The sequence below is a fragment of the Pan troglodytes genome, chromosome 6 (genome assembly GCF_028858775.2).
Source record: "Pan troglodytes isolate AG18354 chromosome 6, NHGRI_mPanTro3-v2.0_pri, whole genome shotgun sequence".
NCBI classification, from domain to species: Eukaryota; Metazoa; Chordata; class Mammalia; order Primates; family Hominidae; genus Pan; species Pan troglodytes.
The window spans coordinates 96,280,134-96,303,997 of NC_072404.2; the positions used below are offsets into that span (position 1 = coordinate 96,280,134).

Here is a 23,864-nt window from a genome sequence, read left to right on the forward strand (position 1 = left end):
TTCTTACAGAAAAGAATTAGAATTGTTTTCCTTACTTAAATCCTGGGATATGCAAGTTTAAGATCAGGTAATCATTGTCAGAACCTCCAGCCCCACTCTGGATATGATCTCCAGCCACCTCCCAACCTAGAAGTAATAAAAGTCATTTTTATTAATAAAAATTCCATTAATGATTTCCAACAATCTGTTTAAATAAGGTAAAAATAAAAAGAAGCATTAGTGTTTCTGTTCAAAGTTAGAAATGCTACAAATGAATTCCCTATTTTTAATCACAGTTGCAAATTTCATGCCGAGGTAGATGTTCCAAGAGGAACCAAGCAATGCATTATTTTGAATAAAAGATACTTAATGGGATAACAACAGTTTTCTCAATGAAGCATGATTTGTATTTTAACTAAAACAGATGGTCTCTATCTACTCTAATATATTGAGATGAACAATCCTAGTCTTCAGGCAACCAATGTGCAATAGAAACTTCAAATTACTTAATAGAAAAGATTTGGGACCTGAGGTTCATTCTTACAGTTTGCTGTAATGTTGTTCCCTAATTTAACCCCTGTTCTGCATTCATTCACTTATTTATTCAACTAGCATTTACTGAGTGCCAAGAACTATGATATGCACTGGGATAGGAAGGTAAGACAAAGTCCCCCTCACTGAGGAGTCTGTAGAACATGAGAGACAGACACAAACAACTGTGAACAGTATAGAGCTGTGCACAGAGAACCATTATGAGGTCTGTCTTCTGCAAAGTAACAATCAATATAAACTGAAATGGCCACAGTAAAATGAGGAAGAGAGAGGCCTCTCCAACATAACATCAAGCAAGGTTATTAATTAACGGCAATACCTCAGCATTGGCATTTCCATCTCTAAAAGAAAATATCAGTATCTGCCACTGCAAGAGGTAAAAGACAGAAATTAAGGAAGAGGCTGGTTCAGTGCTAGACTGACTTGGCGATTTTTGAAATGTTATAATCAACAATTTATACAGAGGTGATATGTTGACTATACATCAGTCAAGCTAGTCTTAAAAATAATATGTACTAATCTACATACTTATGAGACAGATGTCCATTGTTTGGCTATCTAATGTGGTTGAAAATAGAGATAAGCAGGTATAGAATTCTAAGAGTTGAATAGCCATAAAGCAGTCTGACCCAGTGGGACAACAGGCCCTTGACTGCAGTATAAGCAATATGAGAGGCACTTAGGTTTAAAGAGACTGTAAACTTCCAATAGGGATAAAAAGCAGAAGGATATTCCCACATGGAGCAATTCTATACCAAGAAAGGGAGAACTTTATGAAATGTTTCTCTCAGAACAACTCCTAGTGTTCAGAAATGCCATGAGGAGGGATAGAATAGCAGGGAAGGGCAAAGAAAAGAAGGCAGTACAAGGATGGTAAAGAGAGCTAAGTTTGGAGGATTAATACCCCCGCAGGAGGAAACAAACATTTCCCATGTTTGAATGTCACTTGTTGAGAGTTCCCCAATGTCCTCCACTTTTTCCTCTGTCCTGAGAAACAGAGTGCCTTGACCCCTTTGAGACCTGGCCAGTGGCATGTCCTCTCCATTACCTGCAGGCTTGACGCCAAGCCAGGGCCTTGAACATTCCCAGGCACTGATAGAGGTGTTTAGGTTGTTGTCTAAAATACTGAAAGAAACTAGCCCCAGCCTTGAGCCAAACTCCTCAAACCCTCATCTCAACTCTACAACCCGACTCCCCTCATTCCAGACACACCTCAGTAGAACATTCCTTGTCTTACTGTCCATTGTGAGGTATGCTACAGGCCCCTCTGTAGGTAAATTCCCCTAATAAATGCTTTGGACTGATCACTGTGGTGTTCAGTGGTTCTTCTGTTGAAATCCCAACTGGCCCTGTCTCAGGACAGTTTAGGGAAGTTCCTTTTGAGAGCACCCCTGCCAGCCACTTTTGGAGCAACTCCAGCCACAGGTTTGGCTGAACAGAACACTTGTTATTATGCACTGACTATGTCCCTAAGAAAAGATATGTTGAAATCTCCACCACCAATACCCATAAATGGGACCTTATTTGGAAATAAAGACTATAGATATAATCAAATTAAGATGAGGTTATTAGGATGGGCCTTAATCCAAAATGACTGGTGTCCTTATGAGGGGAGGAAAATACGGTCACAGATGTAGACACACAGGGAGAGGATCATTTGAAGACACAGAAACACACAGACCCAGAGGGAGGACGGCCCTTTGAAGATGGAGGCAGAGACTAGAGTTAGGCTGTCACAAGTCAAGGAATTCCTGGGGCTACCAGAAGCTAGAAAAGGCAAGAAGGGGTATTCCCCTAAAGGCTTCAGAGAGAAAATAGCCCTGCCCACACCTTGATTTCAGACTTCTGGCCTCTAGAACTCTGAGAGAATACTTTTCTGTTGTTTGAAGCCACCCAGTTTGTGGCACTCTGTTGCAGGAGCCCTAAGAAATTAAACACTCATGATACCCTTAGCAGGAAAAACACCAAAGAAAATAAATAAAAGAATCTACTGCTCTGAACCCCCTGACTCAGAACTCCAGACTGCCAACGTGAGAGCAGAGCTGTATGTGGAAAGACACACGCAGGGTAATGTACTGGACAAGAAATGCAGGAGGACAATGGCGTCAAAGGGAAACCAGATGACTAGTATCAAATCAATATAAGTGCCTTAAGGGATAGACCATTGCTATCCAATTGAGAAATATGTGAGCCACACCTGTGAGTTTAAATGTTCTAAGGACCACATTTTATAATGTAAAAAGAAAGAAGTGAAATTTTAATTTATTTAACCCAATATACACAGAATATCATAATTTTGACATGTCATCAATATAAAAATTAAGATTTTTTTTTCATATCAACCAGGGCATATCAAAGTCAGTAGAAAACCTAGGAAATACTGCCTTTTACTGTGCCCTAGTTGTTATTTTTATCCATTCTCAAGCATAAAAACTATATGGAACAGTGTCAGCCAGAATGTTGATTTCAAAAACATTTACTTCTAACCTAACACCTAACAGCTATTATAATTTTTATACATTCCCTTCTAGTCTTTGTCCATAGGCACAGTTTAATAATGGTATACATAATTTTGTATTTTCTTTTTTCCATAAGAGTGAATCTCATATTTTCCATGTTTCTATGTATATTTTATATTTTAAGATTATTTTGTATTTAAAAATCATACTTATATTTATCATAAAAATTTTAAATTTTAAAGAAAAATTTAAAAGTTGAAACCTAAAATTACTTATAACTTCATTACCTAGAAAAAAACCACCATTAACATGCTGTGATGTTTCTTTTCACTTTCAACGCATACATGTTTTTACATCACTGAGCTTTTATTATAGATAATTTTGTATCATGCTTTTATAAATTAACATTATTTCATAAGCACTTTTATAAATACTTCATAAACATGTTAATGACTGAAATAATATTTTATTATTCAGCTAAATATAATTTGCATAATTCACCAAATCGCTCCCACTACAGGACTTATCTACTGTTGATTACACATCCATTTTAACCATTTGGTTTGTTTTTACCTTTAAGTAACATAATATAAACTATAATAAACATATTTTTGTAAAGCTTTTCTGTATATTCAATATTTTTCTAAAAAGGAATACCAATAAAAGAGTTATTGAGTCAAATGAATATATTTTTAAATCAATATTGTGTTACTATTCTGATTTTGAAAGCAATGAGTGTCTATAAGGAATATTAAATACAGTAAACCAAATTTAAAAATAAAGTAATTCATATTTCACATAAACCTCCCATCTCCAAGGAATGGCCTTTTAACATTCTTTTTAGTATTTGTCTAGTGTATACTTTTAAAATATATAACTTAGATTTTACTATATAATCTATTTTCTGTTTTTCTTTCATTTAGCATGGTCTTCTGATTTTTCTAATCATCATTCTATGAAAAATATTACCCCTTTGAGGTAAATAGCAATTAGTTAATGGGCGCAAAAATACAGTTAAATACAAGAAATAAGATCTAGTGTTCAATATACAGTAGGGTGTAGTTAGTAATTTTTTGTGTTATTCAAAATAGCTAGAAGAATTAGAATGTCCCCAACATTAAAAAGATTGTTTGAGATGATAATATCCCATTACCCTTATTTGATCATTCCACATTTTAGAATATATCAAAATATCACATGTACCCCCAAAATATATAAAACTATTATGTATCATTAAAAAACCACTAAAAATCCTCTGCACATCTAATTTTAATAACTTTACAATGTTACATAGCTATATCATAATTTTATTTAACCATACCCCATTATTGAAAATTTAGTTTGTTTTCTCCTATTTTTCACTCTTATAAATAACTCTAAAATTAATATTTTTTGTGCATAATTTTTCTTTACATCACACTGTTTCCTTGGTATAATCCTCATAAGCGGTATTTTTGGCTTGGAGAATAGGAACCTTCTAAATTTCTGAAACTTTGCCAAATTGTTTTCTGTACAACTTGCACATAATGATTGCATAATATTTCATTCCATTAGGGTAATATAACTTTTGTAAACATTATCCTATTTTCGGATATTTCAATTATTTCAATTTTTGCTGTTATAGATAAAGCCCAACGAACATCTTCATGAATAAAAACTACTTGTCTCCAGCTTTGAATTCCTCTTAGGCAAATTTTAGCACATGAAGATTTGCTTCTACATACCTGTTCTGTAACTGTGTGAAAATCAGACCAAGACTACATGAATCTCAAAGCACTCCAAATCATACAGTCAAGTTGGGCAAAGCACACTTGCTTTAACTCCATGCCTTAGTGAGTGACTATCCCAGGGGACAGGCTGTCCCTGTGCCTCTCCATTTCACCCTCGTTCTTGTGAGTGCTGCTCCTCACAAGGTTGGCTACTGGACCAGCCAGTCACAAAATATACATCACCTTTTATCTTTGTAGTTTTTACATTACTGTTTACCATTTCAATGCCACACACTAATACTGCAGAGATTTATACTTTTCATTTAATCATTGATCATTACTAAAAACTAAGCAAAATTTAAAAATAGACTCTCAGTAAATGAGTAAGCAAGTGGGTAAATCAAGTATTTCCAGAGTTTAAGCTATGAATAAGTCCTCTATAAGATCCAATTAAAGTTTCAGGTAATCTTTACTAGTAAGTGAATACACACACACACACACACACACACACACACACACACACAAATGTATTAGTCCTTTTATAGAGTTATTCTATACCCTTGCCTTCCCAATCTTATTTTCCCAATAGGTCTTAATTTTCTCAATTTAAAATTCAATTATAGGACATTTTAGGAAAAAAAAAACCTTCAGGGTCAGGTAACAGCTATTATATCTTATTCTTCTTCTCTCTGAGGATTTTTTAAGTGGGATTATTGGTCAATAAAGAAGACTAGCTCATATTTAATATATATACTAAGGCTTTGTCTTTTCCTCTTTCACTCATCTGTTTAACATTATTCAAAAACCTATCATTTGTCAATCTCTGTGCTCATGTATATACCTCACTTCCTATGACTCAAGCTTTTTTTTGAATAGATATTGATTTAAAACGTATGTGTTAAAAAGCACACACATACGTGTTTACAATAATTAAACATAATATAGAGAAAAGTGAGCAGATAAAAAATGCCAGTGAGGTTATAAGTAAAGGATGCATTTTAGTGTAAAGGTCTGGTATATACAATACCTACCCCTAGCATCAAGTTTAAAAATACATATATTCATTCAACCATCACATACTGCAGAATAAGTAAATTCCAAGCCCTCTAGGCACTTAAAAGGTAAGAGCAAATACAAATCAACAACTGTTCTGTAGAACTCTGCCACATTTTCAAATTTTCAATAGGTAGAATTCATATATACTTTGTAAATACAATCATAGACTTGACAGGCAAGGGGAATTTGAAGTTAGTTAACCCCTCACCAGGGCACAGTGCTGAGCCAGACTAATCAAGACAGAAATCCCATCATGCTACTCTTTAAAATGATAAAGAACATAGATTTCATCCCCCTCCTTGGTAAATCTATTCTGGCATTTATACCCATAAATGATGATTCTCAGTATCTACTTCAATACTGCCTCGAAAAATGTAAAATTAATAGTTTGTTCTTCTATGAATGTCACCTGGCTGTGACACCACATTTACTATTTTTATGGTACAACCAGAAGATGGGCAAGTAGCCAAATGATAAGATTAAAGTTCCTCATACCCATACTTGGTATGTTTTAGAGAGCTAAGTTCAAGAATGAATGATGTCTCTATGCTGAAATACATCAAGTAGGCTGATTTTGAACTTACCATTCATTCCATCGCACTTTGAATTCCCAACATTGAAGCAGGAAGTTTTCATGTTGCCAGGAAGGACATTCCACCATTTATATTCAAAGCCAAGTGCAGGCTCCGTTCCTGCTGGACATGGTCTACATTCTACAGGAGACAAGTAGGGTCAACAATTAAAATTAAACTGCATATGGACAACTTCTACTTTCTCTGTTCCAAACACACTGCATTACAATTAGCAGGGAGAGAAGTGGAAAAAAAAGATATTGGACTACCAGTTCCCTCAGGATGTACTAACTTTTTCAAAAGAAATCTGAAAAGAACAAAATTCTAGATATATTATACATACATACATATACTTGACTAAAATGAAAAAGGAAAAGGACAGAAACAAAATCTTTAAAAATAATTTTTTTCCTTCACATCTGGGAGTAGCTGCTAATACTTAATTACCCTCCATAAAAAGAGTAACTATGAAACAAGTTCAAGTTCTCCTGCATGTGACCTTAGAATCAGTTCTTCCACCTTATGAATAAAGAAAGATTTCACTCTTCCTATTGGTTATTCAACTTAACAGAATATTAATACCATTTATGAACTGATTAATTCAAATTCAAAATATTGACTATGTTGAGAATGGTTGGGAGTTGAGGGGCTGGGAAAGTGCTGGGTTTATAAATAAGCCTGATTTAAATTGACATCTGCAAAATTGAAAGAGAAGGGTCTTTTCCAACCATTTAGAAATGTAGCCACTTCGCATCATCATATCAGTAAGAAAAGGAGTAGGGAAAGAAAATATTTCACAAACATTTATACCTGCTGCAAAAGTATTACAGAAGACATGTTTAAATGTCCTTCTCAATGATGATGAGCCAGATACTATCCACCATCCTACAGACAAGAAAATTGAGCTTCAAAAAGTTTAAACAACTTGGATAAATCACACTATTGGTAGCATGGGGGACATAGATTCAAATCCAAGTCAGTTTGCCTTCAGAGTCCTTTTTATGCTATGTCTCAAAGGCTCTGGATAGTAAGTATACAACATGGCTATATTCAAGCCATCTATCTGCAACTAAAATATTACAGTTGACTGCAATTTTTGTCTACTAAAACTAAAAGAAATTCTGTAACCACTTTCCATAAAAACAATTTAGAAAATGGTCACAGTAGTCCAACAAGATCATTTTGCTAAAGGCCCAGTTATTGGACCAATTGACATCCTACCTTTGGTTCCATCTGAAAATGTTCCAGGAGGACAGGGATGGCAAGAAGATGATCCATTGTTATAAAATCCAGGGTTGCAAGGCGGACAATCCTTCTTCTCTCCAGAAGGGGGCAATCTAATAGCATCTGTGAGATCCTCCCGGCAGATTTTGGGCTCTATCCACTTGTACATTATCTGTGTCTACAAAAAAAAAAAAAAAAGCAACCAAGTCATATAACATGCTTATAACAAAAATCTTAAACTGGCAGTATAGGAAAAGTACAAATGGTGACAGAATAGAAGGGCCAGCTGACAGAATCTAAAACATCAGTGACAAAATGAGAGAAAAGAGAGAACATTGGTGGGGAAATGACTGTTACTTCCAAATGCTTTTACCCTAAGCTATAGGTGGCCTTCCCTCATACACAGCATGTTCCTCATCATGAAATAACTCTTTAAAATTTAGGTAACCTGTTTATCACCCTTACTCTTCCATCCATTCATTTACTTTATTCCATAGCTGACATAAGTTTCTACGCAGCAACTTGCTTTTTCATTTTGAGACTTCCACTAACCTCTTCCTTTCCTCCAACAGCACATTTCATTATGCTTTGCACATAGCAATCACAAAAAGGTTATTTTTCAGAAAGAATATATCAAGATTCACATTTCAATCCTGCTAGTTCATAATATTGGTGGTGGTTCTCGGAGTCTTTTTCAATAAACTGATGTTAGACTACAAGAGCTGTAGCTAAAATATTTACCCCAGAGGCTTCTAGGTCCTGATCCATGTGCTCTGAACATCATGATTAAGACAACCTCTGCCTTCAAGGAGAGCAGTCTTTTAAACTCTGCCCTTTTATTCTCTCACACTCATTCATTCACCCCCACACAAAGCAAAATATAAGAAAACAGCTGTAACTCAGTCAAATCCCAAAAGCCATTATTATCAAATTTTTATTCTCATTTTTAAACCAGAGATACCAAATGGGTTAGCCATTCGAAAACAAAATTGGTATGTTCAGTGGAGGAAAACAGAAAAGCAATTCTAAATGCAAACATAAAAATAAATCAACTATTTAATAACTAAATGCAGAATTTTTAAAAGAGACTAAAAGTTCCTTTTCTTAAACATATAATCTGCTAAAAGTATTTTTTCTCCTTTAAAACAACTTCTGCAATAGGAAGTCTGCTATTAAAGCTGGGGAATCAAAATTAAAGGCGATTGTCCATAGCTATTTCCAGTTAGTAGAAAATCATGTATAATAACTCCTTTAGGCTACCCAATTTTATTCTCAAGTATTCTTATGGAAGAGTAGATTAACTTATCTGAAGAAGGAGGCTTAAGAAAATGATTTAAAGGTAAATGTCTCAAAATAGTTATAAATAACATTTTTTCTTTTTACAACTCTCTTTTTCCACATTCATTTTTATGAGTTGCATCATGATACACTTTAACCAGCCACTTCACACACCTGCCTTTCTTACCATCTGTAAAATAATGGCTGCTCCTGCTGGGGATTCCTAAATAATTGGAAAAATAAAGGGGCTCTCAACTCCCCTTAAGAAAAGCAATATAAAATTCAGAGAATCTAAGCAAATGAAACATCATCATATTGGAGAGATTACTTTCTTAAAATTCTGGTTTAACAAGCATAGAAAACAAATTTCAAATCCTACTTAATTCACTAATTTGCTGATTTATTTTGACATTAATACAAATGGATTGCGTTATGTGTGAGCTACTGCACTAGTGAAAGTAGTTGGTTCCCAGGTGGGAGTGGCGGGCGGTGCTGACACCCTGTACTATGTAATCTTCTTAATCACTTTGAGAGGTAGGTATTGCTATCCTCAAGTTTATAAATGAGGAAACACTCCAGATTAGAGCTCTTAATCTGCCCAAAAGTCAAACACAACTAGTAAATGGTAAAGTAACACCAGTCAACAAGAGTCAGTTTGGTAAGGGTAAAAATAATAAAATATGCAAATATATTGTGAGAAGTCAGCTAACCACATGACTTTCAATACATGCAAACTTCTTAAAAATTAAAAAATATACACCACTTTTAAATACTTAAAAATGTAGAAATCAAATTTCAAATGCTCTATAGTAAAAGTTTTATTTACAAAGCCTCTTGTTTCACATGGCAGATTGATTCTGTGCCTCTCTTTCTAATGGAGACAGATGCTTTCAAGTCTGGCTGACTAGGTAAAGATAATAATTAATATTAATAATACTTAGAACCAGAGGGCTTCCAGTGCAGATGAAAAACCAATAATCAATTCATTCTTTGGCAAGTTGAGATAAAACTATGAAATGTCTTATAAAACCAAAACCCTAATAAAGCAAAATTTACCAGTTTATTATTAAGATTACAAAAGAGATCCAGCGTCTGCATTCATATACAGCATGAAAAAAAAACCACATTTTTAAAAACACACAGAGGTATCAACTGAAAGCTGATTCTCATATAAAAACAGAACTCAGAACTGGGAGGACTACAATTTAGGCAAATTTTGAGACTGGCTTTGTCCATGGTTGTCTGATTTATTTCAGTTGTCACTTCACAAATGCACTAAGTCTTTATAAATTGGCTGAACTCATCAGGGCTAAATTACATGTGTTTTTAAAAGGTCTACCAACTGACCCTAACCTAACTGCCTTGTGCTCCATGATGTTCTGGCTCAGGTGGTCTCAGCCAAGCAGGCAATTTCTTATCTCCCAGGCTGTCTCAAACCTTGATCTTTTCCAGTTGCAAGCCACTGGGCACTCATCATTTGTCTCTCTTGGAATTACCCACACCATGCTGCCAACTTGTATCTGACTCCTCCTTCAAAGCCATGCTCAACATGTACAGTTGTGTTAAGTAGGTCGTCAGCCTGCCCAAATACATATCAGCATTCACCTACCTTCCTTTTCTATGACGGCTTTGCTGCTTTTCTCTTTTCCCATGTGTTTACCTCCTTCTCCTCTGATATGTTTTAGATTTCTGTCCCCATGCAAGTCTTATGTTGAATTGTAATCCCCAGTGTTGGAGGTAAGGCCTGGTGGGAGGTGATTAGGTCATGGGGGCAGATTTCCCCCTTGCTGTTCTTGTGATAGTGAGTTCTCATGAGATCTGGTTTAAAAGTGTGTGGCACCTCCCCCTTCTCTCTCTTCCTCCTGCTCTGGCCATGTAAGACATGCCTGCTTCCCCTTTTACCATGATTATAAGTTTCCTGAGGTCTCCTCAGCCACGTTTCCTGTACTGCCTACAGAATCGTGAGCCAATTAAACTTCTTTCATTTATAAGTTATCTGGTCTCAGGTACTTCTTTATAGGAGTGTGAGAACAGACTAACATATCCCCTAAATACTTAACAGCTTTGACCATCTTCTGCCTTTATGTGGCAGAAATTTAACCATGGAAATTTAACACCATGGAAATTTAACATTTTACTGGCAGTTCAGGGCTTTAATCAAGAAAATGTTCTAAAATTAAATTGTGGTGACTATACTGAAAACACTGAATTATACTCATTGAATGAATGAATGAATGATATGCTATGAGAACTATATCTCAATAAAGCTGCTTTAAAAAAAGTGTTAAAAACAGACTATTAGAAAAATTTTATTTTAAACAAATTCAGAAATCCCTAGTCTCTGAGAAATTCCATGTTCTCCCATCTTCCCAATTAAGAAACATAAGCTCTAAGTACATTTGACTTGCTTAAATCCTGTGCACAGAAAGGCAGATCTAAAAACTGAATCCCTTTATACCCTATTTTTAATATCCTCTATATCTTTGTCCTGCTATATAATTTAGAAGTACTGTGTTACAGACATTGAGCATTTGGAATAATTTGCAACGCTGAAGGTCATTAAAAGGCAAATAAAATATAAGACATTTGAATATCAAGCCACTAGCAAAATCTCTGTGATCCGGAGTTCACCTCTTCAGAGATGAAGAAGTTGTATAGCCTAATGCCTCCTTCGAAGAAGGCTCCCTTTTAAAACATCGTCCCTACCAGGCACTCTTTGAGCAGCAGCAGAAAGTTCCCTAATTGAAAAAACATGTCATTCCAGTATTGGGCAGCTCTGTTTGTTAGAACATCACTACATCCCACTGGAATTTACCTTCTCTAAGTTCCCCAGAGTTCTTCTTTTCTAAAATTTCCCTTCAAATACTTGAAATACCCTATTAAGGAAATTCTCACTGAGTACCTACTATGCACAGGACAAAGTACTATGGGAGATTCAAGAATTAGGCAAACTGCTCTGAAAAAGGTTGTAGTCTAATAGTGATAAGACAGGTTCACAGCTACTATAATGTAAAAGCTGAAAAACATGAAGGGGATACAAAGCACTACATTTTGAAACAGACTATTTGAGTTAGAATTCCAGACCTAAGACTAGCGATGACTAGCTATGATCATGGGGAAGTTACCTCATTAAGCCTCAGTTTTCTTATCTGAAAACTGGGTACAGGAATGTCTAAATTACACAAATGTTGAAAGAAATTAGAGGCAATGTTTGAATATGTATACACATATATATACACACACATGCACATATGAAGAGAGTACGTTCACAAATACGGAAATGATAGCTGCTTGTGGTATTAACACTACCGTTACTGTCTCATCATCATCTTCTCCAAAAGAAACACAAAATGCCATGAGTGCCCAAAGGAAAGATATCAAATCTCTGTAAGACAAGTAGAAAACATCACAAAGATGATCATGATTTTCCATCCTTTGCTGTCTTTCCTTCTACCTGAAAAAAATATTTCAATCATACTTTATACAAAATATCCTGGCCTCTGTCCTCTAGATTCTTCCCCTTTTGTCAAAATTTTCTCATACCGTATGCCAAAGACAGAACACAGCACTCAAAATGTGATAATTACTCATTCATTTACTAATTCTCACTAATTAAACAGACGTTTCACTACCTTCTATGTGCTAGGTACTATACTAGGCTTAGAGATTTTTTTTTTTAATGAGTAAGAACCAGTCCCTGTATACAGGAAGCTGAGAATCTGGTAAGAGAAATGATTAAGTATTTATGATAAAGTGATCTTTTAATCTATAATCACTATGTAAGTATCAAGAAGGTATGTGCAAATTTCCATGAAAATTCTCAGTATACCAAGACAATCTTGCCAGACCTATTTATGATATTTAAGAGTATATGATTTCTATGAACCTGTGAAAAATCATTCTCTTTTTATTCTGGTAACTGTAACCATCTTTTTCTCTTTGGGAACTGATCTGTGTGATGCTGAAAGGAACTGAGAATTACAGTTTGGCCTCCCCAGCTACAGGAATTTGCAGGTGAACTAAGACATCCAATCAAAGTATCCAACACTCCTGGAGAGAATTATTGGTTGGCTATGGGCTCATGATTCAAGCAAGGCCAATCAGAGTCTTTTCTGAAGCTTCAGTCAGTGTTTGTAGTATCAAGAGCTGTGAGGATAATAGTGGCTTGGGTGGAGATTACAGTGAGCATCTTGCAACACCGGAAAGGGCTTGCCTGAGAAGGAAATCAAATTGAGCCAAGAATATTAGCATTACACAGCAAGAGAACATCTTAAAATAATTTGTTCTATATTGACTTCCCAGTTAAATGAGTCAACAGGCTCCTGCCTCCTCCCCTCTCCATTCCTCAGTTTTACATTGGTTTGAGTCAGGGCTCCCATCCAATTTCTGAAACATATTTTTAAAATTCATTACTAGAGAATGTATAATCATCCCCAAGCACCCATTGAAAGGAAACATGTGAATCATGTCCCACAATAGGAGGGTGGTGGGGGGAGACAAACACTGCACAGGTTACTCTGCCTCAGTGTAATACCCAAAATAAATAAAATCTTAAGTCTTTTCTGTTTACTAGCTCCCAAACAAAAACAACCTTTTCTGCACTCCCTTTTGTAGTGGATATGAGACAACCTTTGTGGATATGATAAACAAATGAGAAACTTACTGTTTTTAACCATGAACAGCTTAATTGAAAACTATTCTTTGTATTCTTGTGAGGGAAGGATTTTCCCCACTTTAAATAGCTGTCGCATTTTTTATTTGGTGAGTTAGGTCTTTTAAAGCTTGGATTTCCCTGGAAATCTTCTTTGCAAGTAATTATTTTCTCTTTTCTCAGTGCTTTTATATCTGAGAGTTTCTTTCACACAAATAAATTTTGATTTTACTAATTTGAGCTCATTGTTCAAACACACTGCAGTCTTTCTGAATCTTAATTTTATCATTTTTATCTTTATTGATTCACAAATTGATATACATATTCTTAATGTCTTTATGAAGTTAATCATTTTTAAATAAAATGTTGAAAATAACTCATCTGACTTATATTCTTCTTTGTGTGAGTTACAGTATGTATAAATGACTTGCTATATTTATATTCCTATGGCAAATATATATATATATATATCAAATATATATATATACAATACTATACTCCAAGTTGATATTCATTTATCAAATCAAACATTTTATATATGATTCTTCAATTAGTCATATACCCACTTAACCATATCATTTAGTCTACAATTCTTTATCTTATCCATAAGGAAATCATGAGATGCTCTGTCAAATATCCTGCTAACATTAAAACACATCTTCTCTTAACTCTTGCCCAGTGTCACTGTTACCTACATAATATAGCTGAATTTCCACCCTGCCCTAATTCTGCTTATCTTTAAGAAACAGGATGCCTGTGATAAAAAGTTCCCTTTGTAACCAGACCAGCTGAGACTGGTTAGAACCAAGATAGATGACCAAATGACTTTAAGGATCTCAGGTTTCGTTATAATCTCACAATTTTATTTCCATACTAAGTGGCACTCCCACCAGTGCCATGACAATGGCCATGACAATGGCCCAAAGAAGCCATAAAAGGACAAAAAGGAAGGCAGCACTCTAGTTCCAGGATGTTTACTGCCGATTTCTGGAAAACACATAAATATTCCTCCCCTTGCTTTTCATGTCCAACCCCTTCATTAGAGAAATCCTATATTTTAACTCCCTCACCCCTCACTAATAGAGAAATTGATTTTTGAGCCATGCTCCCACTTCTCAATTCCATGACCCTCGAATAAAGCTTGCATTGCTTGACATTCACTTTCAGCTTCATGTATTTGTTTCATGACACTCAACAGGGAAAGATTCCATCTTCTAGGGGACTAGGTTTGTTGGTAAAATCCCTGATCAGTATTCTTTTGAGTTCAAACATCAAACACTGAATTTGTATATGTGCTTGTGTGCACCTATATAAGTGTACCTCATTTTATGTAAGAAGTGGGCACTAATTGTTTTAAACAAAACATACATAAAAATTTCAACTCACTACTTAAGATAATTTTGTAGTGAATGTTTATTGAGAAGTGAATATTCTTTAATTTATCTATGTTATACATCTCTGTTTTGCATATACTAAGCTTTAATTCAAGTAAGCCACATTTAGGAAACCTCATTTATTTACCACAGGGAATAATGTCATATAAAAATGTGTTGTCTCCTTGAGACTTTCATAACCTAAGCATGGGCCAAGAACACCTAGTAATTCTCCATGTTTGTTTACTTCTCTGCATCTGTATAGTGCCTTACACAACTTGATATGTAGTAAGTCCCACAAATAACTGGTGAGAGAATGCCTTACTGTATACATTAGGAGATTTAAATCCTTGTATCTCTTCACCCAATTCAACCTGGTTTCCATGTTTTAAAATGGCTCTTTAAAGCCACCATTTAATTCAATGTTGCCAAATCCAATGGACACTTTTCAGCCCTCATCTAGGGTGATTGTTCAGGAGTATCAGCCTTCTTAACCACTCTAATTTCTGCAAATACTCTATGACAGTAACTCCCTTGGTTTCTCCCACTTCTCCAGCCATTTTCCTCAGGCACCATCCCTGTTCATCTCTCCTAGCATTAGCTTACTTCTAAGCCCACTCTATGATCTCCCTGCAAACTTTTACCCAACCCCAAGGCTTTAATTGCCAGCTATTTGCTATAATTCTCAGATTCACATAGCTAGCCCAGATGCTCTACTGAGCTCCAGACTGATGTACATAATGGCCCTTCCAATATCTCCTCTTGCCCCATCTCACAACTTGGTCAAAACTGTACTCATGGTCTTTCCTTCCTCGCCTCCAGACCTTCTCTCTAATCAAATAGTACCTCTACCAACCCACCTTTAACACTTTCCTCCCCCTCCATCTTATCAACCATCACATTTTGTGAATTTTACTTCCTATTTCTCTAATCCATATTCTTCTGTCTATTCCCTTTACCATCATTCACCTCCTTCTTCTCTCACCGGGAAAAGGGCATTATGAGACTTCTAAGTGTTCATTCATATCCTCTCTAGTCCCCTTCTAATATTGTATATAAAACACTGCCAAAGGGATCTATATGAAGTATAAATCCAATCACATTGCGTCACTCTGATACCAAAAAACTTGCAGTGATTTCTAAATGCTCTTAGGACAAAGGCCAAAATTCCTAATATGGCCCTATGAAACCATGCCTTTTCTAGCAATAGCTTATGTCATTAACTGCACCTAATGCAATCCCTTGCCCACATCCCCACATTCTAGTCACACATCCTTTTAGTTCTTCAAATACACTATGCTCCTTCCCATGTCAGGTCTTCACCATCCCGCTCCCTCTATCAAAAATGCTCTCCTTCCTTGGCCTTGCCCAGTTTTAAAAACAGCCTGAGGCCTTCCCAGACTGGGTAAGAACCTCATAAAATTCAAACTTCTCTGCTGTAGCACTAATCCCAATTGGAAACAATAATTCATTTTCTTTGATTGACTGTTTATCTCTTCCTCTAGAGTCTAGACCAGTGGTTCTCTAAGTGCTGAGATCCTGGACCAGCAGAATCAGAATTACCCGGGACCTTCCTGGAAATGTAAATTTTCAGGCCTTCCTCCAGACCTACTAAATTAGAAAATCTGGGACAGGGCCTTCCAGGTGAGACTGATGAACACTAATGTTTGACAGCCACTGCTCTACATCTATGGAGAAATTTACGTTTTTCTTCTATCCTTAGCTCTGTCCTCCTTACCCAGTATTCTGTAAATAACCAGTGCTCAGTAAAGATTTACTAAAAGTATGAATGAGCAAGCCATTCCACATTTTTCATGATGTTTATAAGAATCTCTTAATTAGGATTAGAATAATTTCAATTACCAATTAAAATTTTCCTGAAAAACTTCCCCCACAGGCAGAAAGAAATCTAAGCAATCTATTTTAAACTAAGATTCAAAATAAATACAGAAAACTTGTAACACTCCTATGTCATGTCGATGGTAATGTTTGGAATCTATATGCCTCAATAGCTGATTTCCTTGTCAATCAACTCGATCCTCTCCAAGTAGGGCAAAATAAGATCAAAGAGAACATAACAGGACAGAGAGAACCAAAACATAGTCATTGAACAACCCGAGAAACATCATTAAACCACTGGCAAATCACCAGGCTATTCTCAGCAAGAATAAAATATCTATTTATGTATTTATATAAAGAGACAGGTCTTGTTACACTGCCCAGGCTGGAGTACAGTGGCTATTCACAGGTGCCATCATGGCACACTGCAGCCTCAAATTCCTGCCCTCAAGCAATCCTCATGCCTCAGCCTCCTAAGTAGCTGAGACTACAGGTGCATGCCACTTTACCCCACTAAAATGCCATTTTAAAAGATGAAACCAAACAAATGAAAATGTTACCACAAAAAAATTTCAAATTCACATATGCAATCTAAAGTTCATTACATATATTATTTCACTAAGTCCCCATTGCTTTACTTCTGAAGCTAGAAACATTTATCTTGAAATGTCTTAAATCACTTTTCTTAAAAAAAATCACTGAGTTTATAAAGTACTAGCACATTTTTTCTTCTATACCAAGAACATGTTCAAATTTCACTCAGACACAACAGAAAAACATAATTTGTGTGTTGTGTGTACACCGCATGCCTGTGCATACACCCATATACATATATGTGTCTATGCATATGTGCGTATTCTGCATATACATTTAATATACGGTCTTGCATCCATTAGGCCCAGGTCAAACAGATTTTGTCAAACAGATTTTGTCACACTACTTACTGCCATTATACTCATGGATGTAATTAACTAATAAAAATACAGCTTTTGCATATTTTCATTGTAGATAAGACGAGATCCTATTTTACATTAGATCCCATTCCTTTAAGGCTCAGTAACGATGAACTGATTATTACATAAAATAAACTAAATTGACTTTTGCCTTACTTATTAATAAGGCAGGTTTAGCCAAGAAAAGTTTATCTAAACAAACATAATCCAAATTACTTTTCAATTCACCTTAATGGTACCTCTCTGCATATATTTTCTAAAAAATAGCCCTTACTTGGCATTATGATAGGACTATCAGGACCTTACTTTACAACTCCTTGTCAGTTAACAGCTGTTAGTTTGAGTTGCTGTTCTTACTGAAAGTAATAGTTGTACTTCTTATCATTGCAATTTGCCACTAATTTAAACTAGAATGTACTTGCTCTTAACAATTCAAAGTAATATTCCTTAAAAAAACTTAAGGACCTAAGATAATATTAATATAACAATCTAGATTAGAATCTAGGGATGCAAAAACAAGAGAAGAAAGTAATAAATTCCCTGACATCTATATATGCTTTCCAAACTAAGTCAAGAAAATAAATGTCATTATTTCAAAGATGCAAACATAAAGAAGCAACACTCCATAGCAGCCACTTTGATCTCAGTTTCCTCTCACTGACACAGGCTGCTGTAGGCTAATTCTTTAATTAAGAGGAGAGCAGGTCAACTGCAGAGCTCATGTGTGCATTTTTCCTCTGGCTATGTGCCATTTATATGGTACTTACTTGCATTTTCTCAATGCAATTACACAGTAATCTGCCATAACCAAATAGCCCATGGCTGCATGGTTTTTACTGACAAAACCTATTGAGTAACCAAATAATTAAAGAGAAGTTATAAGAACTTTCCATCCTGTGAGTCACACTACACATTTTAAGGCTGTGCTCTCTCTCATGTTATTACTTCTGGAAAAAATGTAACTGTTAAAAGTAGCAGTAATTTATTGAGCACTATGTGACAGGCACTGGGCTAGGAACTTTACATTAAATATCTTGAATGTTCTTATAGCAGCTTTATAAAGTAGGTGCCAATATCATCCATATTATACAAATAAAAAAATTGAGGCCTAGAGACATCAAATAAGTTGCCCACAGGACTTAATGGTATATGTGAAATTCAAAGCCAGGAAGGCAGACTTCAAACCCTAAACTCTAAAATTTCCTCTTTACACTTACATACGCATGTCATAAATATCTCTCACGAACAAATTAGAGTCTGCTCAAATTGGAAAGAAGGTTGCAAAAATATGGGATGGAGTTGATGCAACACTGCTGGTACCTTTCCTTCTTCATCACATGGAGTATGGATCTGGAAATAGTCTTTTGTGGTACAGGGAGGGCGCTCTGTACACTCACTGGATCCTTCCTCTGCAACATAAAAAAAGCGTTTCAGAAATGGGTCAATTATTTTGCAACTCTAAGAAAAGGCAAAAAAGCAAAACAGAAAAAGCAACTAAAAAGTACAAATAAACTTACCAGGGCAATTTAGGTAGAACTACCTAGGTCTAAAGAAAATAAATGCCTACATTTTTATTTTCCCTAGAGCAGTAAGTGTTTCTATGATACACATGGAGTAGTATATCACAGTTTTTCCCAGAAGATATTAGATTTCTTCCATCATCACTGTACACTGGAAATTTGGAACAAATTAAAAGTTTCTATATACATCTCTACACCAACAAATCATGTAAAAGTATAAACATTTTTAGATTAGTATAAACATATCCATAGCAGCCACCTGTGGGGTGTGGAATAGAAAAACAAATCACAGACCTATACTGGGGAAAGTCATGCAGAAACGGATAAGATGTCATATTTTATCCATTCAACATCAATTCACTTCAGCACTTTGGTTTCAGCCACCACTGCTGTCATACTTTATGGGTGACTTCTGGTTTATAAATGTACACTTGACCAACATACATTTAGAAAGAAAAAAGCAGAGTATAAACTAGTTCTACCTGAAAATTGAGAGTCGTCTTTACACCTTATACATTCTTTGGCTCCTTTCTCAGAATAGGTGTTTCTGGGACACACCTGGCAGTTGAATGAACCTGGTTTGTTGCTGAATGTGCCTGGCTTGCAAGGAAAACATTCTGATGTGTACGCCACCCCTGTGCAGTAATGAAAAACAGAGCATGGGAGGGGGACCCAATACCAATAAGCAAATCAGCACCTACTTCTGCTTCTACCCAGAAGTGAGGGAGATATATGAACAGTAAGGTCAGCCCAAATCTTTTATCTTATTCATCCAGCACTAAGAAAGCATTTATTGTGTACAAGGAACTGCACAATCAAGTCAGGAAACAAATAAGAAATGAAGATTTCATAGAGGTATAATACTTGTATTAACTGAGCTGTCAAAAGACAACTCCACTAACTCAAAAATGAGATAAACCCTAAGGTTCCCTCCAATTCTATAGGGCTATAATTATCTGATCCTTATGGTAACCTGTTCCCTTTTTTTTCCACTGCTTATTAAGTCACAGGTAAGACCTAGGAATGGCTTGACTTCTCCTCTGGTTTGTAATTCTAGTCTTTGCCAGCAGATGTCCTAGTGACTAATGAGTTAACACATTGTTCACAGGAACAAGCCCACAATGAACATATTAAAACGTAAGCCAAAGTTTAATAAAGAATCACTGCTTTAATTAAAAATACTCCTAATTGAGAATGAACCATGCCAGGGTTCACCGACTGCTCTCCTGGGCCAGAAATTACCCGGTTGGCTCAGAGAAGCATAAAAGGTTTAGGAAAGAGTCAGGTCAAGATGTTTATTGTTATTTTTATGGATATAGCAGTGACTAGGTCATCAGTTCCCTGGTAAGCCCAATGTCTGGCACAACAGACATTTCTTGGAGGAATAATGGGGTCTTATTAACACAGAGACATTTTGTTTTTGTTTACAGACATCTAAAATTGTCATCATGTTTACTTTTTTTGCAATGATTAAATAATTTAGTTCAAGAGTACAAGAAAAAAAGAAAACAACTGTCGATTTCTTGGGAGTAAAACCAGGGTCTCCAGACCTATATGATTCCCTAACATATTAATTTCTGTTCTATAAATCTTTGAGCCAGCCAAACCAAAACTTTAATAAATATTTTAACTAACTGTAAGATGTGACTGGTGACTACTAAAACAGAATGCCATGAAATACCTTCAATTGTGATATTTTTTACCAGCACAGGCTTGACCGCCTTAGAACCCATAAGGATGCCTGTAGTTCTCCAGTAGAGTATGTTTGTGCCTGATTTCAGCATTACCTATAAAGAGAAACATAAAGGCACTTAGGGCAGATAAGCCATGCCATTTCCAAAAGCTACTCCCTTACATACTTTTTCAATCCATATAATAAAACACCATTAATTTAAAACCCACAGATTTAAGTCCACTGTTAATTCTGACCTAACCTCCGCTGAAGTTTACACTTTCTTAAAAGAAAAAAAATGGAGTTTGCTAATCCACAAAATATATTAAACAGAAAAGAAGAAGAAATCTTCAAGTCTAAAGAAACACAAAAAATGATTCTCAAACCATCTGCATGAAGTCTTAGTTTATATTTAAAAGGAATCCATTTTAGAGGGTGAAAGTCCCTCAGCCCACTTGTATATTTATAAGTTGCCACTATTTATAAGATCTTTGAGTTCTGAAAACAAAAGGCAACAGAATGAGTTTGTTTCTTTTTAAAAATATATTTAATAAAAATACTGCTACAGTAACAAGAAAAAATAGGACTGTTCTTAGGGATAATCTGATTTAACTCTCTTACTCTAGAACATTAATAATACTATATGTAGTATTGGTTTCCTTTGCTACTGGAATATTTTGCTAATTATAAAATCAAACTAATTTTCTCATAAATTTCATGTTCATACAGGTAAGTGAACTAATTTTAAGAGGTCCTTGCTTTCTTATTTACCCCCCTTATTCTTCTATACAGTCTCTGGCTGGACAAATTCAAGCTGTATAAAATTACAATCCACCCAACTATTTCAGTGAAGCAGTACATTAAGTAAAAGTAGTGCATTAAGCACTTTCCCTTGTATTAAGTCTTTTTAAGTAAAAAAAGTATATTTATTTTTAAGGGTTACTTGTACCTTCAAAGCCCAGCTGACTGGGTGTTAAGGTATATGGATCTTAAATGTAATTAATATTATTCTCAGGTATACAGATTTTTAAAAATATTCTGAAAGTGTATGTTGTATTAATCACCCAAGGATGAAGTACCTGCTACAACCACAAAGACAAGGATTGATGGTCACTTATTGAAATAGAGCTTGATCTATATTGTAGGCACTATATTAGGCCCTTCCCACATATCTTCTGATTTAATCATGCAAGATTTTTCCTATTTTGCAAATGAAAACATCAGACACAAAGAGATTAAGCAAATTGCCTAAAGAAACACAACTATAAACCGGAGTTAGATATTAAATCCATGTCTCTCTCACTCCAAAGAGATGGTGCCTCAAATAATAACAGATTCACTGAATTGTTACCTGGTAATTGCCTTCAAGCATTTAAGGAGCTGTCCTGTAAGGAAGCAGGCAGTTACTTTACTTCATGTAACCAGGGAAGGCAGAATTTTAACCAATGTGTGGCAAATAGGGAGGAGGCAGGTTGAGGCTCCAAACAGATATTTTGTGATAAACAGAGCTGTCCAACAAATGGAGACAGCACAGTACCCAACAAAACAAGCTTGAATATCACTTGTTGGGCACAGCGCAGAGAAAGATAAAAGGAATTCACAGATCCTTTCAATGAAAAGAGCCACTAATTCGATCACATATGACAGGCACATTTGTAAACTTAGAAACTCAAATGTTTTGTATATTAGTTTTGAACAGCCTTCTTTCTCATGGATGCCCCTTTGAAAGGGAGGAAAATTAGACTACAATGGGAAGGGGAAGGAAAAGGAAACTAAGAAGAAAGAAAAAGGTAGGAAAAAGACCCTGAAAATTGGAAGCTGAGTCCATGAAGCTAGGGGTAATTTTTTCCCTAACCAGAAATCATCTAAATTAATAGTTAATTTTGATTTTTTTTCTTAAAATATACTTTTCTTAAAAAGTTATGAAAGGAAGGGGAAGTTGGGAAAGAAGAAAAGGTTGGGGAAAAAAGGAAGAAGGAAAAATTGGCAAAGAAGAAGGAAATACAAAGAGACTTACAGAATGAGAGCCCCATTCTCCATTGTCTGTAAGTTTTACCCACTTGTCAGTGGTGGTGTCCATCTCCTGGCACTGATCATTTTGAATCTGTGGATTAAACACAAGAGCCCTAGTAAAGTGTCTTGAATAACAGCTTTAATTAAATTCTGTACCCAGCACAGACTGCAAGAACCTCGTTCAATACATTCTAAACAATGGCCATGAGTAATTCTCAATAAGTAAACATACCGAGACCTCCGGAGCCTAAGTGACAACTGCATATGACTGAGAGGTTCTAAGTAAACTATCTTCATCATTGTAACAAAAAGCCTAGCTCATTAGAGAGAGGAATGTGGGAGAACACTGACAATGCACACTAACACTGTGACTAACACTGACAATGCACAGAAAGGATACAAAGTATAAAACAACTACCCAACTTACCCAAACTTTTTCATAGCTTGCATTCACCATGCAGGCCCAATAGTATAAAAATAAACAAAGCTGTTCTTTATAATATTTGCAGCAGTAAAATTTTAAATTAAAAATAAATAAAGTCCACTTTGTTTTCCATTCCCTAGGACTTAATCCAAATGCAAAAGTAAGTGGCTATGGCCAAAGTCAAAGTTCCAAATTTTTATTTGGGGGTAAATGGTAATCATTTGCCATGCCAATTCAAATGATTACAGATATCTTTAACACCAAACATCTTTTGCTTTCCAGGCAATTCTTCCAAAATGTCAAGGGGTTGAGACACTACTTTTCCAGGTCTACAATGAATACAGAGACATCAAAAAGTTAGGCCACCTTTCCAATATTGCAAAACAGCAACAGAGTAGAGTTAAAATAAGATCTCATCACCTATATTCCCACCAAAAGAAATGGCTCTTTCTTTCATCTCTAAATCATTATGTTTCTTCACTCCTCTTCCCAACCAATTTACAAATATTAAAATGTTCTCCTTAAGAGCTATTCCCTAAAGACTTACTAACTAAAATATAGACCCTATTGCCATCCAAATACCAGAGAAT

General features: G+C 35.5%; 1 protein-coding gene across 6 annotated transcripts in view; it reads right to left on the reverse strand.

The window, feature by feature from the left end:
* The window catches only part of ELAPOR2 (endosome-lysosome associated apoptosis and autophagy regulator family member 2), a 230,694-nt gene that overhangs the window by 90,511 nt on the left and 116,319 nt on the right, over positions 1–23,864 (reverse strand). For all 6 annotated transcript variants that reach the window (XM_054687617.2, XM_054687619.1, XM_054687616.2 and 3 more), the window contains 7 exons: positions 22,855–22,941; positions 20,847–20,952; positions 19,648–19,800; positions 18,966–19,054; positions 7,549–7,729; positions 6,340–6,468; positions 36–126 (listed from right to left, as the gene is read on the reverse strand). In XM_054687617.2, coding sequence (XP_054543592.1) covers positions 36–126; positions 6,340–6,468; positions 7,549–7,729; positions 18,966–19,054; positions 19,648–19,800; positions 20,847–20,952; positions 22,855–22,941 — 836 coding nt within the window. The remainder of the gene's footprint in view (positions 1–35; positions 127–6,339; positions 6,469–7,548; positions 7,730–18,965; positions 19,055–19,647; positions 19,801–20,846; positions 20,953–22,854; positions 22,942–23,864) is intronic.